At 40.3% G+C, this 18481-nt stretch overlaps 2 protein-coding genes across 17 annotated transcripts in view; one reads left to right on the top strand and one right to left on the bottom strand.

The window, feature by feature from the left end:
• COA1 (cytochrome c oxidase assembly factor 1) overlaps positions 1-4363 on the top strand; it is a 111121-nt gene extending 106758 nt beyond the window's left edge. For 9 of the 16 annotated variants that reach the window (XM_069588218.1, XM_069588213.1, XM_069588219.1 and 6 more), the window contains 3 exons: positions 1439-1587; positions 3195-3271; positions 4059-4363. In XM_069588218.1, coding sequence (XP_069444319.1) covers positions 1439-1587; positions 3195-3271; positions 4059-4161 — 329 coding nt within the window. In that variant the 3' untranslated portion in view covers positions 4162-4363. The remainder of the gene's footprint in view (positions 1-1438; positions 1588-3194; positions 3272-4058) is intronic. The other 7 variants (XM_069588225.1, XM_069588226.1, XM_069588222.1 and 4 more) reach the window with 1 other exon arrangement.
• A 12233-nt stretch (positions 4364-16596) lies between these two features.
• The window catches only part of STK17A (serine/threonine kinase 17a), a 38238-nt gene continuing 36353 nt past the window's right edge, over positions 16597-18481 (bottom strand). The window contains exon 7 of the mRNA XM_069588210.1: positions 16597-18155. Within this exon, the coding sequence (XP_069444311.1) occupies positions 17831-18155 (325 nt within the window). The 3' untranslated portion in view covers positions 16597-17830. The remainder of the gene's footprint in view (positions 18156-18481) is intronic.

An 18481-nucleotide genomic window follows, 5' to 3' on the forward strand; every position in this document is an offset into this window, starting at 1 on the left:
CGATTATTGTGAGCAGCCGAGACATTTAAGGGCATTTCAGTGCTACTGGTTGCGAAGCAGCAGCAGAAAAAGACTGACTTTCTTTGAAGGTCTTTTATGCCTGCCCAGCTTGGCTCCTCACCCTGTTACTTCCCGCCCTGACATGAGCATCACCCACAGCCAGGCAGATAGCGTCAGCCCCTCCACTGGCTCCTCCCCACCTTCCTTCAGGGCTGACCCAGACATCTCTGGGTTTCGAGGTGGCCAGAGATGAGCATTCCCAGGGATGATTCAGACTGGAATAGCTCAGCACCCCTGCCCCTCTGCCAGAGCAACGGAGGCAGAACGTGACAGGAATGAATGCATTTTCAGGTTGAGGGCCTGGCAGCCTTTCCTTCTGAGCTAGCTGGGGTCAGCTGATAGTGATAGTCCAGTGGGCTCTGCGACCAACTGCCTGGGCTGAATCACAACTCCCAACTCTGGCCTAGCTATGTGACCTTATGGGGGAGTCTGTTTTCTTCCTGGGCCTGAGTTATCTATGTGATGAGGGGTAATATCTAAGGCCTCCGTGCGAGGTTGTTGCAAACATTAAATCCGTCTCGCAGCTTGTGGGATACGGAGGAATTGCTCAGGGAAGGTGGTCTGGATTGCCACCTCTGCTCGTTCACGCCTGCAGCCCTCTCCTGGGAGGCCATCCTGGAAGGGCATTCTCCTCGACCTCTCCAGGCCCAAGCTGCCTTTCCCGTCCATTACTGTGATCTGGCCTACAAGTCTTTCTTGTAGCCACACTGACCACCATACTTGAGAAGCTTAGCTTCCTTTGGTCTCTCCCTGGGGAGGCTTCTTGTACCTGATGCTTTCAGGGAAGTGCTTCCTGGAGTTCCCAGTAGCCTTTGGGCCAAGGATACCTGAGGCTGAGAGCAGTTTATCTACATGAAATGTTGGCATAAATCTGTAAACTTGACAAGTTAGCATTTTCATGTCCTATTGGCCTAAGGGTTTTGTTTTTGGTGGTGCAGTCTCTCTGTATTTTGCTGGTTTATCAGAACCTTCCTCTTAGTGGAAGGAGTAATGTTCAGAAATAAAGTTAGATCCTGGCCCCAACTCTGCTTCAGATTAGCCGTGTCACTGAGCAAGTCATGGAGTCACAGGACATAGAAATAGAAAGTTAGAGAAGGTCTGAGCAGACGCCTTATGTGAAGACGACGGGCAGTGAATGAGGTGAGGAAATGACACAGAAAGATCAAATACCTTGCTCAAGGTCACCTGCCATGCCTCTACAGATGCTGACTTCCTATGTTTTACTGTCTCTAAAATGGACAGATTAGATAGACCGTAATAATTCCACCTGTTGATTTCATGTTTGTTTCTATTTTCCATGCTGTACATGAATTGTGTCATTTAACTTTCTACAAGTTCAGTAAAGGAAATACATGTAACCCCTCTGTTTTCCACTTAGAAATGTTTTCCAGAGCTTCTTATTACCAGCTGGCCCTGGAGCAGCTGCACAGCCACCCGGAGGCACTGGAAGCTCTGGGCACCCCTCTCAATGTTCACTACCTCCGACTCACCGACAAGTACAACTTTGTGGACATCGCCGATGCAAAGGTAACCTGCTCCCACTGCGAACTGTAGGCTGGGTGCCTACTGGGTTGAGGAAGGCCTGCTGTAATCTGGAAAGGGTCTTGGAACAAGCTGGAGAAAAAGGTGTGAGATGGGAAAATCCACTATGTAAAACTGCCACTAGGTGTTACTTAGCACCTTAAAAAAAAAAAAAGCATTGTGGATTATTTAACTTGCACATAAGTTTTCTTCCTTTCCGGGGAATTGATGTGGCAAGGAAAAACCTATTTGTGCTCAGGTCACCGTCTTGAACTGAAGGTTGTTGAGAAATGATCAGTGGTGGTTTGTCAGTATTTCAGTTTTGGACTTGAAATATACCCTACAGCTAATCGGTGATCATTCAAATCTAGAAACTCTTTAAACTCCAGTTTTAAATGTAAAAGCTTCCATGCAATGCCAGTAAATTTTTTCAGCTCTATCTCACTTTTATAGTTCAACTGATAAAACTCAACTGAATATAAAAAGCATTTTTTTCCTTTTGTCTAATATGTTAGAGGAATGATTCTAAGTTGTGTGGGGAATACAGAGACGACTTTGAGGAGTTTATGGCTGTGGTTCCCTCTGCCAGTGTGTTCTCAGAGGAGGTGTGGCTGGGAGAATGGGCTGAGTGAGGCAGTGAAAGGGCTGTGATGTCATCCTGTGAGCTGTGCGCTCGATTCTGCGACAAGCAGAAGGCCTGGAGTATTTGGAGGATAAGAGTGAACTGATCTGACCTAGTTTATTTTTGTTCTTGTTGTTTTATTAACTTTAACAGGAACAGTTTTGTTGGAATTCTAACTACAAAAGCAATTTGTGCTCAAGTATTCTGCTAAAAATAGTGGTTTAAAAAAACTTTCAATTGATGTCTAGTTGAATTTATATTGGATTAGTCCAGTTTGTTGGCACGTAACTGTTCATAGTCTTCTCCTATGATTCTCTGTCTGTCTGTACTAAGAGTTGTGGCTCTTCCTCTTTCATTTCTCATTCGGGTCCACTCCTTTTTTTTTGAGTCTGGCTAGAGGTTTGTTGATCTTTTCCCAGCTCCAGATTATATTTATCTTTTCTATTGTTTTTTTTAATCTATTAATTTCCTCTGATTTCTAACTCCTTTATGGTCCAGATCAGAGTATGGACCAATTTGCTACTAACAGTTACCCTTTTTAAACAAACAGTGGGCTTGTTTTTTTGTTTTTCTATTATGAAAAGTTTGAAGTATATGGAAAAGATGAGAGTCTGTGCTGTGGCACCAATGTATCTGCTACCTGGATTCGGTACTCTTTTGCTCCGTGTGCTTTATCTCGTACCTATTTGCCTACCTCTATTTGTTCATGAACCTCTAATTTTCAAACAGCCGTACACTTAACCTTTAAATTCATAAGCTATATATCATTAACTAGAGTTTATGGTTGCTGTTTTTGAGGTAAAATTTACTCCCTGTGACCTAAGTCTCCTATCTGATGAATTTTAACAAATGCATCCCCCTATGCAACTCAAGCCCCTACCTAGATACAGACTGTTCCCATCAGCTGAGAGTGGCCTCATGCTTTTCTCACGTTATAGCCATCTCTGAGAGGACAGCGTTGTATCCACTTACGTCTCTTTATACCCCCCAGCTGAAGATCCCTGTCTCTGGACCAAAGTCAGAGGGCCATCTCTATGTCAGCTCATCTAGAGATGCCCCCTTTAAGAGGTATGATGGGAAAGTGGGTGGGGAGCAGGAGGAGAACCTTCTTCTGGAAACAATCTTGATTTCCCTTTTCAACTGCAGCTGTATAATTGCGGCACTAAGGATTAGTTTTACAAAGCTTCAGAAGTTTCACAGCCAGGACAACACGCATGCTGATGCTTTTGCTTTTAGCTCAGTACGGACGTTTTCTCCAGTGCTAACTACTGGATCTGAGGAGCTTTAGTTGGTGTGGTCTAGGTCTGCCATGCTGTGTCACAGTTTCCAACACTGCTGCCTCTGTCATTACAAGTGAATGAAGGCCTGGGTCCCTGTTCCAGAGTTATTCATCACATTCTTTATGTAAGCTCCCCCTCCACCCCATTAATTGGCTTTTCTTGTCTGGTTGCCAGGAGCTAAGTCACTCACTTCCCCCACGGGAAGCCTCTCTCTGAGATGTCTGCTCTTTAGCCAGGATGTATTTTAATTCCTGGGGACAAAAGGAGCAGGCGGTCCCTGCCTGGCCTCGCTGACCCCTGAGCCTGGGATTAGAGGAGGAGCTGAAGGTCGAGGGGAGTTAGGAAAACAGGAATGAGGTGCTCCTTCTCTGATGCCAGCCATTCATTGTGAAACTTGCCTTGATGGTGATTTTAATAAAGATAGCCTGGAATAAAAGGTTAAAACATTGTTAACATACTGCTAACATAAAATAGTTTAAAAAATTTAAGACATTCCAAACAACTGTTTCCTTTTAAACCATGTCCTTTGCCTCAGTGTTTCATTGATGAGAGACTATACTTTTGGTTTTTCTCAGGTGGAACCTTCAGGAGGTCTTCTTAGAGCTCAAGGATGGTCAGCAGATTCCCCTGTTCAAGCCCAGCAGGGACAACGACGAGGTGAAAAAGGAGCGAAGATGATCAGCTCCCTCTGCTCCTGGCCGCCCTGGTCACCATGCGTCCCCCGGGGCTGCAAGTGCGGCCATATGTGATCTCTGTATCATTCTAATTTAACCACAGTGAACCCTACTGAAGTTTTTAGTTTAATCAGAAACTTACTGTAATTTACAAGAATTTGAAAGTTCTCTGTATAGAACTATAGAATAAAGGGAATCAGTATTAATAATGTTGATTTCCAATCTCTCACCAACCCACCCGCCGGCAAAAAAAAAGTTTTCAATGAAGTTTTCTAGCACTGACAATGTTTTTAATTGTTAACATCAGAATGCCAACGGAGACAGACAAGCACTTCTGTCTGGTCGCTCTCCCCTAAATTTACGTTAAGTAGCTTGTCGGTCATTCTCAAGTACTTAGAATTTTTCTTCTTGTTTTATTTTCTTGTTTTAGTCACCAACTGTCTGCCTAATTGAAGATTCATAAAATAACTGCTTTAACCCAAACATTTCAAAAGCTTAAAACCACCACATTTTAGAGAATCTTACCTGTAGGTTTTATTAGTCTTGCAGGGGGACAAGATCTTCTGAGCACCAGAGCCTATAAATCCCAGGAATCTGCCACTTATGCTTTGGAAAGGCCAATTTAACCCCCTCAGTATTAAGCTTAATGCAGTTATAATCAAGGATGTTCATCAGCTCTTTTCCTGCACTCTTAATATTCATTGAAGGGAAACTTCAAAAAGGTTATGCGTAAATGTGCTAGAGTATGAGGCCTTTCACCATTGTTCTGTAGTTTGTTTTTTGAATAGAATATTAAGTGGAGAAATCTTTCCCTGAGGGCACTTTTTCCAGTGTGTGTGTTGATTGATATTACAATCTGTGGAATCTTTTTTGTGCTGCTCTGTTCTTTAACAATTGTGTGCCGTTCTATTCTCTAACAGCTTTTACTTCCTTTCAGTGTTTGCTGGATTTTTTTCTTGCTATGGCCAAACCATAGAAAACCCAAGTGGATCATCTGTTCTGAAGGAAAAGCAAGTAACAATTTTTGTGTAAAATTTGGATTAAGAGGCTTTCCTCTAGTATTATGTAGTGAAAAGATCCTTAATTCTATTTGAGTCACCATCTGGGGTACTTTTTCCAGTGAAGCATATTTCAGTGTATTTACTTCCTAATGCCTTCATGGCTGATTCTGAACAGGCCAGAATGCAGTCACTGAAGCAGACACTGTCCTTCCTTCTCCTGAATTGGTGCTGCGTATGTGCAGCCCACTTCTTGTGTATCTAGCAATCACTGGGCCTCAGCCACGGTCTCCCAGGAATGACCCTGAAGACATCTTGGGTAATATACATCATCAGAGGCAAAGGTGACTTTTTACCATCTGAGCAAATGCTCCAAGCCACCCCTGGAGAAAGGGCTTCACTAGCATTGTAAGAATCATATACTTCTGAAAACAGCAGATGAGCAATCACAGCCAACAAGTGGCAGGAGAACTCCCACTGGCATTTACTAAATAAGACGCTGCCTGGCCTCTGCTCACAGCAGTTTCCATGATACTGGACCAGCTGAGTTCCAAGCAGTGGTGCGAAAATGACGTAGTAGAAGAGAGAGACCAGTTAGGAATCCAAGAGGCCAGCTGAGTCACTCCTCCCTCTTGGTGGACTGGTGACTCTATGGGCCTTGAGGTCTAAGATTTCAGATATGATGGAGACTGCCTCACAGACAGAAAGAACATGAAAAAAGGTCACAGCAGGGAAAGTGCGCTATACTCCAGAAAGATGATCTGCCCTTTGGCTGGTTAACTGAAGTTACAGTAAAAGCAAGCTCTGGAAGGGTGGCCAGTGCTGGCATTTTACATGCAGGTTATAGCCATCAGATTTTGGAGTAAGTATATGATTCAATTGTTAAGAGACTGTGCCAAATTATACTGATAAGACCTGTATGACTTTCAGAAGTCACAGATTTTACTGTCATTTATCCCATTTTTCTGGTTTTGGCTTCCCCCTACTTGTCTTCCAACCATTCACCAATCCAGGGATTTAATAATACCCGCTGAGACAAGGTTCTATCACTCCCAATTTTGGTTAAGTTGTATTCAGCAAAGATGAAACTAAATTACATCCACATGAAGCTACCAGCACTTGGCAAACAGTGGCCTCTCTCCTCTTCCCAGTGGAAAGGCCAGAGAAATGCTCTCTCAAGAGCAGCTTTAGGGCTTTCTGAAGGCAAGCAACCTAGACTGTGGACTCTGGTGTTCTCAGCTTGTCCATATTAAAGATATGAATAGATATGAATAAATACCTGTCGGTTACCAGTCTTACAGGTGAGGCAGTGTTCCGACTTCTTGTTGGGAGGCTTGGCCAAAGGAGCCCTGATGATGGCGGCAGGGCATCAAGGAGGTGGAGAGAGGTGAGGGAAACCTCCAGGCTCCACCCACAGGAAGACTCGACTCTTCAGGAACCTGTTCCGTTAAAAGTCCTGTCAGGAATGTGTAAAGAGAAACTGACGTTTTATGATCCAGGGTTCAAAAGTGGGAGATGAAATGTTAGAAACATATCTCAGACACACGTATGTATCACAGACCACATGTGGCATGCTAAACACCTTTCATTATTAAAGAACGATCCTCCAAGGCAGAAGTTATTTTTCTGCCACCACATAACCATCATACTTTTAAATTTGGCTACCTTGCAGTCTTAATATGAAAGTAATTTTTTACTTACAAATTTTTTTTTTAATAAAGTAAGAAATTATAAAACTATGGGCTTCCCTGATAGCTCAGTTGGTAAAGAATCCACCTCCAATTCAGGAGACCCAGGTTTGATTCCTGGGTTGGGAAGATCCCCTGGAGAAGGGAAAGGCTACCCACTCCAGTATTCTGGCCTGGAGAATTCCACGGACGGTATAGTCCATGGGTTCGCAAAGAGTCGGACATGACTGAGTGACTTTCGTGAAAACTATAGGCCAATCTCTCATGACTGTAGTAAAATTCTAAAGACAATGTTTGCAAACGGAGTCCAGTGACATACAGTAAGTGGTATGTTGTATTTCTCACTAAGTGTTTCGGTGCCTCCCACGCAGGGCCCTTCTCTACAGGGAGAGTATACTTCCCTGCCAGCCCTCGGTTCACCATGTTTTTTTGTCTGTCTTCCCTAAAGTCAGTAATGTTCCGGATGGCAGCTATTCCCAGGACCTGGGTGCTAGGATAAAGGTGACCCAAAATGAGACAGGTAGCCTGAGCGAGAAATAAACCCTTCTAAGTCCTTAAAACTGGGGACGTTTTCACTGCAGCTTAACTGGACTTTACAGTGACTGAGCAGTCTATTTCAGAAATGGAAGAGTGGTTTCATGTTAGGAGAACCACTAGTATAGTTCATCACATTAATAAAAGGCTAAGGAGGAAAGTATATATGCTAGTTTTAAAAGACAAAAAGGCATTTGACTAAAATTAAGTATTCATATTAAAAATGAGAATTAATGGATAATTCCTTTCTTAAGGGGTGTGTGTGTGTATACATTATATTCTCAAAGCCAACATCTTAATTGGGAAACTGGTAGAGGTTTTTACAAGTTAAGGAGGCATTATATTGACTATTATTTAACACTGTATTATATCCAGTACAATTAGATATTTTTAAAAAGGCCTAAAACATGAGAAAAGAGTAACACAGTTACTGTTTAGGTAGATGATTTAATATATCTGTAAAACCCAAGGCAATCCATGGATCAGTACTGTGTATTTAGTAAATTATAAAACCAATATTCTTCACATAATAATAAATATGTGAAGACACATAAGTAAAAGAAAGAAAGGGGAGCAGACAATATTTAGAATAGCAAAAACTACTTAGGAAAAAACTTATCAAGAAATTTGCAAAACTTAGAAGTGCTAAAAGACACTCCCTGAGGTCCAAATGTAGAACTGAACAAAAGACAAGACATATGGTGTTCTTGGATGGCAAGATTCCTCTCCATAAAGATGTCAGTTCTCCCTGACATCTTAATTAATTAGCGTGTCTAACTTTTAAAAGTCCCTAATATTTTTATTGGCCACTTTTAAAAATTTAGACAGGCTAATTAATTATAAATCCATTTGGAAGTAGAAATAAGCAAAGATAGCCAGGAAATCACTGCAAAGGAAGAGCAAGGAGGGAAGGTAGTGTCACGTCCATTCAAACGTATCTGTGAATAAAATGATGGTGTGCTGGCACGTGAAGAGACAATGCAGTGGAAACCTGGTTTCGATAAAGCAGCTCTAAGGCAGAGACGGGGAGGAAGATGCTTGAAAAATGATGCTGGAACAACCTGATAGCCACACACAGCAAAGATGAAATGGAATCCCTTTCTCATCATACAGATTCTAATTGGAACAGAGATCTAAATGTAAAAATGAAACCATCTAGGCACTAGCAAAAAAATATAGGTGAATTCTTTTATAACCCACAAGTGGAGAAACTTACTTAACTTACAATGATTCATTGTAAAATAAGGGAAATTGACTATATAAAAACAAATTGCTGCATGTCTAAAAACACCAAAAGACAAGCAAAAAGCAAATGGTAAATGGGAAAATACTTACAATTTAAATTACACAAGTTCAATATCCCTAATTTCTAGAGTGAAAGTTGAGAAAACAGTAACCCACGAGAAAAATAGGCAAAAGATACTACAAATTTGCAGAAAAGAAATTCAGGTTACTCAAACATTTAAAAAAATGGTCAGCCTCACTATTAAAAAGACTACAATTTCAAATTATAGGAAGATACCATTTTTCTTCTAGCAAATGGGCAATAATCCTCAAATCTGAGAAACTGTTTTCTCAAAAGACTGTGGGTAAACAGGCGTATTTAAATTGCTGGTTTGAAGACAAAAATGCAACACCTGTAGAAGGGAATTTGATGATATCTACAATAATGTCATGTACACTTACTATTCTATGCAGCAATCCCACTGCACTAAGATTCTATCCCAAAGAAATGCTGGCAAAAAAATACAAAAATGCCATCAATGTATAGATTATTTAATGCAACATTGCTTGTAACAGCAAAAAACTGTAAACAACCTGAATGTAACCCAACTATTCATCAATAGAGAATGGGTTACACCAGTTTTGGGATTTCCTTATAATTGAGGAGTCTGTACTCGTGAAAAGGAATTCTACATATGCATGTTTATATGTATGTATATATTAGCTTCTACTTTCAAAGAGGAACAATGGAAGAATAACTGAAGTGAGTAACAGTAGTTACCTTTGGGGAAGTAAACAGCAAGGGGATGTAAGCAGGAAACAGGGATGGAAGCTGTGATTTCCACAAAGTACCTTGTCTTATAGTTGAGACTTTGAAACCATGCTGTTTTGTCTTTACATAATTAAAAAATAAAACTGCAAAGAAAAAAAAATCTTTAAAATACTTTTGAAATATTTCTTCTCTATATGACTCATTTGTTAAAATATATTTAGTGACTTTCTGCCTCAACATCCCTAGTGGGATATATCCTCCTGGCAAAAAAGGAATCCCAAGAAATTTTAAACTACCACTGGTCTAGTGTTACTCTGTGTGTGTGTGTGTGTACACACTCATACGCATTCACTGGAGACTTCTTCCACAAACCTGGCTCTCATAATTTGAGGTGTATTTACTAATTTTCTTAGACCTAAAATACACAGAACCACTGTCAACTCTAAGAAGCAAAACCCCCAGGAGGGACAAGATAAAGACCTTTTCTCTGTTCTTCCCATTAAGCACAGCTAAAACCTGGGCTATTTATCAAAGCAGCAGAAACAACCTGAAAAATGAAAAGGCCGCAGACTAGCTAAGGACTTTGGACCCAAACAGTAACACAGCAGTGAGTTCCTGTGTTTTCTTTTACCTCATTTTCCCCAGACTAGGTGCTGGTAAAACCAGCAGCCTCAAAACACTGATGGCAGAGATAACTGAAGCCAAGAAAAGCTGGCTTTCTCAAGCCAAAGAACTTCCACATGGTAATTGTCAGACACCATGGATAAAAACAGGGCCCCAGCCTTCCCGTCAGTTGGCACCAGGTGGAGAGCCCCGACTTTCTCCGTTACTCAACTCTCATGAGGCTGCCCCTGGTCCTCTGCAGGGGTGGTGGCAGAGAAGTCTCAGTGGGGAGCTAGGACTCCATCCCTGCCCTGTGATATCCTCTCCTCACCCCTGTGGCATCAGTGGAGGGCACACACGGAGCCAGCCCACACCTCTGTACCTACCCACCATTCTCATGGTGTCAATGAGGCCCATGTTCTTCAGAGAGTAAACAGGTACTCTTAACCCCTGCCAGGGTGTCAGAGGAGGCCAAGTGGTGAACCTGGACCTTCACCCTACAACGGGCAGCAGGGAGGAGGCAGCATGCATACCCCCACTTTGCCCACCAGCATGGTGTCAGAGAAGACGTGCTAAAACAGAAGATTTAAACAAGATCCAGAGTCTTTTAACATAAAACCAAGTGTCCAGTATAAAGAGAAAATTGTATTTTTGTACACCAAAGAACCAGGAAAATCTCAAAAAGAAGGCAAGGATCAAAAACTTAGAAATTACCCAATCTGAACCAAGAGAACAGTCCAAAAATAGTACATGGGAGTCTATAATAAAAAATCCAGCATTCATGTCACTGGAATCCCAGGAGAGAAGATAAGGGTGGGGCTGAAAAAGCATTTGAAAGAATTAATGGCTGACATGTTTCCAAATGTGGCAAAATACATAAACCTATACATTTAAGAAAATGGGTGAAACCCAAACATAAACCTATGAAATCTATGATAAAACAAACTTCTGAAAAATAAAGGCAAAGAAAAAAGCTTGAGAGTAGCAAGACAGAAATACCACCTTGCCTACTCTGGAAAGATAATCCAGGTGAAAGATGTCTCCTCAGAAAACGTGGAGGACAGAAAAACAGCACAGAATTCTTCAAATGCTAAAAGAACTGTCAACTCTGAATTCTGCATCTGATATAATTATCCTTCAGGAATGAAGGAAAAATAAAAGACATTCCAGATGATGGAAAGCAAAAACATCTGCTGCTGCTGCTAAGTCGCTTCAGTCAAGTCCGACTCTGCGACCCCATAGACGGCAGCCCATGAGGCTCCCCCGTCCCTGGGATTCTCCAGGCAAGAACACTGGAGTGGGTTGCCATTTCCTTCTCCAATGCATGAAAGTGAAAAGTGAAAGTGAAGTCACTCAGTCGTGTCTGACTCTTAGCGACCCCATGGACTTCGGCCCACCAGGCTCTTCCATCCACGGGATTAGACCTACCTTAAAAGAGTGACTAAGGGAAGTTCTTGAAATAGAAAGGAAATGCTTAAAAAAAAAAAAGTCTTAGAACATCAGGAAGGAAGAACAATAGAGCAAAAATGTAGAAGAATTGATGCTTTTGAACTGTGGTGTTGAAGACTCTTGAGAGTCCCTTGGACTGGAAGGAGATCCAACCAGTCCATCCTAAAAGAAATCAGTCCTGGGTGTTCATTGGAAGGACTGTTGAAGCTGAAACTCCAATACTTTGGCCACCTGATGCGAAGAACTGACTCATTTGAAAAGACCCTGATGCTGGGAAAGATTGAGGGCAGGAGGAGAAGGGGACTACAGAGGATAAGACAGTTGGATGGCATCACCGACTCAGTGGACATGGGTTGGGTGGACTTCGGGAGTTGGTGATGGACAGGGAGGCCCGGTGTGCTGCGGTTCATGGGGTCGCAAAGAGTTGAACACGACTGAGTGACTGAACTGAACAGGTAAATATGATAAACTGTCCTTCTCTTTGAGTTTTCTCAATTGTTTGATAGTGGAAACAAAACATATAACATTGATATAATACTTTACCCAAACTGGTAAAATGTTGATACCAACCCATTTTTGTTGAGATTGAACAGTTATGTATATAAATTGTGGTTACAGGAAACTACATGTGATAAAAGGGTTTTGTTATTGAACTACAGCTACATAAGATGTGTCTGTACTATCTTGCCAACTCCCTGTTAAGTCTGTAATTATTTCAAAACACAAAGTTTTTAAAGATGTAGGACGAGGACACAGAATATGTTGCTTTGAAGGGGGCACGGATGATGGATAATCCTTCCCTCCTGAGTGATTTCCACTCTCTGAGGATTAAACATATCTCTTCCTAAGTATCTTGATTTTTTTTCTTCTAGGTATATTTCTCTCACAATTTATTAGAAAGCTGGTCACTTTATAATATAAATATCATGTTAGAGAACTAACATGATACTAATTCTCATGAAAACCCATCACAGTGTATCAACAGTAAGCATTTTTATGTAAAAAGTCATACTATTGCTGGTAACATATTTAGTAAAATAGTTTTAGGAGATAAAAACTCACATTTTAATAAAAATGGTAAGGAATGCAAAGTACTAAGATTCTTCTGTCATGTAAAATAAACTGCTCCCCAAAGGACTGTGTCAGTACTGGTTTGAAATAGGAAAATCTCCTGTTTAAAATATGTTTAGATGACAATAGCCCGGGCGTTGGCAGACTGATTCGGAAAGAGGCCAGATACTATCTATTTTAGGTTGATTAGGCCTTAGGATATCTGTTGCAGCTACTCAACCCTGTGAAAGCAGCTGCAGAAAATGTAAACGAATGGGCTGTGTTCCAAGAAACTTCATTTATCAAACACGCCACACGGCATAAGGCGCCAACCTCTGTACCAGCCTAATCTCAGGATACTTATCCTCCAGTTATTAAAAAAAGATCCATCCACAATCTAGCTACACTGAAATAATTTTTAGATATCATTATTTTGTGAACATTATCTAAAATGCAGTAAAAGCCCTAGAAAGCACAATGATTCTATCCTTGTTTCGTCAGCAGCTGTAAGATCTCGGGCAGATCACACATTCTGAGATTCTATCACTTCATCTCTACTTTGAGAGAATTGGAGTGTTATTCCTTCCTAATTTTGGTATTATGAATGTTGGCAGAATTCCTTCCAGTCTTACGAACAAAACTTTAGACTGAGACTTTAAATGAAGAGTTTCGGGAAAGGTACACTCATTTTTACTTGAATAACTTATAACGTAGGTCTGATTAAGCACAATGAGCTAAAACCACTGGAGGATTAGGAGCATCAAAAACCAAAACTGCCAATATCTTCAAATTACAGCATACCCAGGAATAAAGTTAGCAAGGGATGTACAAGGCCTCTACACTAGAAAATATTAAACCATGTTGAGAAAAAGTGAAGTGAAGTAAGTAGGAATACACACCATGTTGTTTTTTCTAGTTCCTTTGCATTTTTGAACAATCTTAGAAGGAACTGGAAGTCCTGTTGTACTTGACATCAGGACTTACAAAGTTCTGACAAAAAGATAAGCAAATAGATTAATGAAACAGAAGAGTGTGTGTAAGTAGGCCCACAGACATTGTGGTCAGATGGTTTTAGACAGTGACACCAAAACAATGAGTAAAGGAAAATTGCTGTGACAAATGGTGCCGGAACAAACTAAATATTCATATGGAAAACAAAGATATTTGACCCCTGTGTGTATGTTAGTTGCTCAATTGTGTCTGACTCTTTGTGACCTCATGGACTTAGCCCGCCAGGCTCCTCTGTCCATGGAATTCTCCAGGCAAGAATATTGGAGTGGGTTGCCATTTCTGACCCCTACCTAATAACAAAGGGGAAATTTTTTTAATTCAAAGTGGATCATGGACCTGAACACAAAAGTTAAAACTGTAAAGCTTAAAAAAATATTCCTGACTTTGGGGTTGGTACAGACTTCTTACAGAGGACACAAAGTATTAACCATAAAACAAAAATTGATGAATTGGACTTCACTGAAGTGAAAAGCACCTTCTCATCAAAAGACGTGAGAAAACAGACAAATTATGGCAGGAAAAAATGTCTACCATAAATCTTACAAAGGACTTATATCCAGGACTCATATCTTAAAAGATTATCACAAGTCACTATCCAATTAAAAAGCGAAAAAACCTGGTTCAATCAAACACGTGAAATATTTGTTCAGTAGTCATCACAGAAATGCAAATTAGACCACCTTGAGACACCACTACATACCCATGAGAACCGCTAAAATAAAAGATGGCCATCACTAAATTGAAGCAACTGGAACTCTCATATTTTGTTGGCAGGAATGGAAATGAACAATCACTTTGGAAATGGTCATTTTCTCAAAAAGATGGATACACAGCCATCTATCCTGTGGCCTAGAAATTCTATTTAATCTAAAAAGAATGAAAACGTGTCCATAAAAAATTCCTAGGCAAGAATATCTATAGCAGTTTTATTCATATTAGACAGAACCTGAAATAGACCTGGGGTCCGTGAACAGAAATATGGTTTCACATAAACCATGGTATGTGCAAACAGCACCACATGGTGACACGCAGCACATGGCTGATACAGCTGCTTGTGTGGATGAGTCTCAGTCACCAGAGTCAAAGCCACACCGGGGGAAATGCCATATCATTTCCCTCTATGTGAATATATTCATTTGTCAGGCTCAAGAGAGGCTGCTATGGATTTAGAGCTGTCCATTTTCATTACCTGTAGATTATATCCCCCTTCCTACAATAAAATAGCTAAGGCTCTTGAGATTAACATTTTTAATCCGGCTCTTTTAGTTTTGTAACAAATTGAAGGTCAAGTGCTAGATGATCTTTAACAGTTTTGGCTATCTTATTTTTATTGGTCTAATTCAAAACCCTCCAAGTGTGAGCTTAAAACGTACTCAGGATTGGTTTGTTAGTACCTTGGGATGACCCACATTGGTATCCAGGGAGCACTGCTGGCTCAGTCCTCCGTGGACAGAGCCACACAGCACCCACCTCTTGTCCAGCTTCTCGTAGTGACCTCTTCTCTTCTACGCTTTCTTCCAAACTGAAGTCCATAGGAAAAGCTTAAGATATACCACAATTAGCATCTGACCTCTCTCTGTAACTACTGGAGAAAGCCATATTCTACTATTCAGGTGAAAACAAAATGGAACATTAGGACACAATTTCCCAATTGACTGAAACCACTTGTACATTTTGCATAATTCATAAGCGACTCATCAAGCTAAAATATGTTGAATTTTACTATAATTAAAACTGGATTTCTAAACTGCATGGATAACTCAATAGTATAGTTTAGTCCTTTGTAAGCTAGTGAAAAGAAATAATTAACATGAACAGCTTTAGATAAGTGCAGAGCTATTTGGTAAATAAAGTAATGGAAAGGTTTGGTCCCAAATTGTGAAGACTCTGAATGCTCTACTTATATTACAGAAACCAAAAAGTGTCGATATATCCTTTACCAGTGTGCTTCTAAAGAAGCTGTACAATTTCTCACTTCAAGACAAAAAGCAAATATTTAAGAAAAATATTAGCAAAATGCCCTACGAATTCAAACGGTTGACTTGACACTATTGCTTCCATCACAGGCAGGCGTGATCTAGGCAGCTGGAGGGGGTTAAGGATATTCTTGTTGAACTGAATGAAGCTTGACATACATTCAGAGCCATTCAGGTTTCTGCGACTCAATAAAGTAATTGGTACTGGGCTTTAAAAATAATAAAGCATTGTATAAACCTGACCTTTTAAATGCATCAGACCTATCAGAAAGATCAAAGAAACTTACCCTTATATGCTAAAGTAAAAATATGCAAATTTAAAAAAAGAAAAAAGCACAAAAGCAGCTAAGGATAGTAGTATACCACAAGTGACAAAGTGTCCAGCTAAAAGAAAATACATCTTTTCTCTTTTACAAATTCAGCAACTAAATGTATTCATTATGGATACAATTTTAAAACTGTTTGGAAAAAGTCTATAAACTGTGGTCCACATGATTCTGATTTTAAACCTGAACAAATCCATCAAGTATAAAACCGCATTGTTCAAATACTGGGTATTTTTTTTCTCACCTATTTTTTTCAGAGATATTTATAAAAATTTGACTAAAATTATATTTTACCTCAAGACTTACCTGAGACTTAGCATTGCGGCCGTGTGTTTTCACTAAAAACTGCCACTGCAGCAGAATTTCCTCTTCCTCTTTCTAGAGCTTGTTTAGAAATGCTTGTTTCTAGGAAACTGTACAAATCAATATACCAATTTAGTGAGAAAACAGTGCAACCCAAGGGTGCGAAGTACCTAATCAGTTTCATCAGATGGTACTGGAACAACAGAGGCTGCGATGCTCACATGGCAGGACTGGGAGCCCGCGGGGACCAGGCATGTCCAAGTCCCACCTGGTCCCCCGCACAGACCTAGAACAGATGGCTTGGTGCCCCCTTCATCCGGATGCTGACAACTGAGCAACCAGGCTGGGAAGAGAGCATTGTATGATTCCCTGGCAGACTGTGAGGGACTGGCCTGAGTAGTTCACAGTACAGAGCACACGTGTACACACGGCATACGGGTCACAGACAGGTTGTATTAATTTGATACTAGGACCTAATACAAGATAAATAAAGACTCTCAGACTGTTCCATGTAAGAAGGATATTTAGTTGCTTTAAGTTATACAGCATCCACTTTTACATTTGCATTTTTTAAGCAATAGGAATTTACTGTTCACTGTGGGGCCCAGATACAATTGAAGTATTCAACCCTAAATAAATGCTACTGAGTATATTCAAAGTCTTTTGGGGACAAGGAAGGGTAGCTCCCTAATGACCAAGTCTCCAAAGTCAAATTGCTTATGAACAAAGTAAAGGTTTATAAATATTCTGGCTTTTTGTAAGTTTTCCCAATATAGCTTGGGGGCTAATACAACTCAGCAGAAGTAGAGGCTCAATGGTCAGCATGAATATGCTTTGTTATTTCTTCTCCCGACACCTAGGGATTTTATTAACAAAAACAGCATTATACCATCTTCTCACTGACCAAAGCACCATTGTGTTGATCCGATCATGTAAGCGGTGACTCTCCTAAGAGACCAAAGTGACAGTCCTGTGCAGGGATGCGCCTATGAAGGAAGGCGTGACGAAGGAGACGCAGGCTGACACTGGTGGAATATGACAGGATGACTTAACCTTGGCCTTGAAAACCAGAACCATTTCAGAGGTGAAAAATCACACCACTCTTACTAGTGATGTTGAAGAAAAACAAATTAGCCAAGGTTTTTCATTGATGGGGTGACAAGCATTAGAGAAAAAAACAGACAACAGAAGCCAAATTAAATCAACATAAAGCAGTAATATATAAATAAGACATTTTTAAACTAGTGGATTTATTCTAGGTCTCAAAAATTTGGAAAATACTTAAAATCTTACTCCCTCTAAAAAAACCCAAAGTGAAAAAGTATCAATTTTAGTAAAGGTATCAACATATATATATATGCAGATATACATATGAATAATGCAAAACAGATTTACACAGGTGTTAATTTTGGCACTTTTACTTGGATTTTTACAGAAAGTGAATACAGATGTCTTTGCATATAAATTCTCATTCTGGAGAAGCAGGATGCAGAAATAAAAGGTTCAAACATCTCCCTTCTTAAAAAGAACATTGAAAAAGGTAACTTTACCCGTGAAGCCTCCTCGGTCACTTGATAAATCTGCCTTGATTTCTCTCACTCCACAAGTTTGACAAAGTTACTTTAAGTTTCTATCACTGATACCTGGTCATCCATTTTCAGTCCATGTACCATTTGGTCAGAAGTCCATAAATAATGTTTCCAATGTAGAAATGTTAAAGTTCTAAAGGGAAATACTGCTCAGTAGATAAAATCTCCTGGAATGTCTTGTAGCAAAGGTTCCTCAAATTTAAATCGTTTGGAAATGGCCTTCTGCTCCATTTTCTCCTTTTCAGACTGTCTGCACTGTCCTAAAGTATATGAAGTAACTACAATTAGCTCCTCTGTTACGATGGATTCCTCGGTTTCTGGCTTCTGAGTATCTGAATTACTTTCAGACACAGGATCTGCTTCCTGGAGGGCATGTCCTTCTTCTAAGGCCCCTCTGACCTTGAAAGCAGGCTCGTCAACGCCGCTCTGAGTCAGCCATGGGTGTTTCAGACACTCCTCTGCTGTGGCGCGATCTCTGGATAGGGATACACAGTTTACACTTAGGACAAGATGGCTTAAAACTTCAACCATAAGTCAGGCCTAAGGGATTGTATTTGGGGACATATGAAGAGCTGGCAAAAATCTTACTGTAGTTCCTGAATTAAACGAAGTTTTAGCGTTTGCTTGCAAAAACCATTCTCCACAATGTTGAAAAATAGTATTTTAAGCAAGTTATCTCTGAAAAGCTCCCTTGAAAGACGAAGAACAGATGGAAAATGTCTGTTACACTGAGGTGCTTTTCACATTTTCTGAAAACATTTTAATTTCTGCCACTTTTCTTTCAACAGACATAAAAAGCCA

This window comes from Ovis canadensis, chromosome 4 (assembly GCF_042477335.2).
Source record: "Ovis canadensis isolate MfBH-ARS-UI-01 breed Bighorn chromosome 4, ARS-UI_OviCan_v2, whole genome shotgun sequence".
NCBI classification, from domain to species: domain Eukaryota; kingdom Metazoa; phylum Chordata; class Mammalia; order Artiodactyla; family Bovidae; genus Ovis; species Ovis canadensis.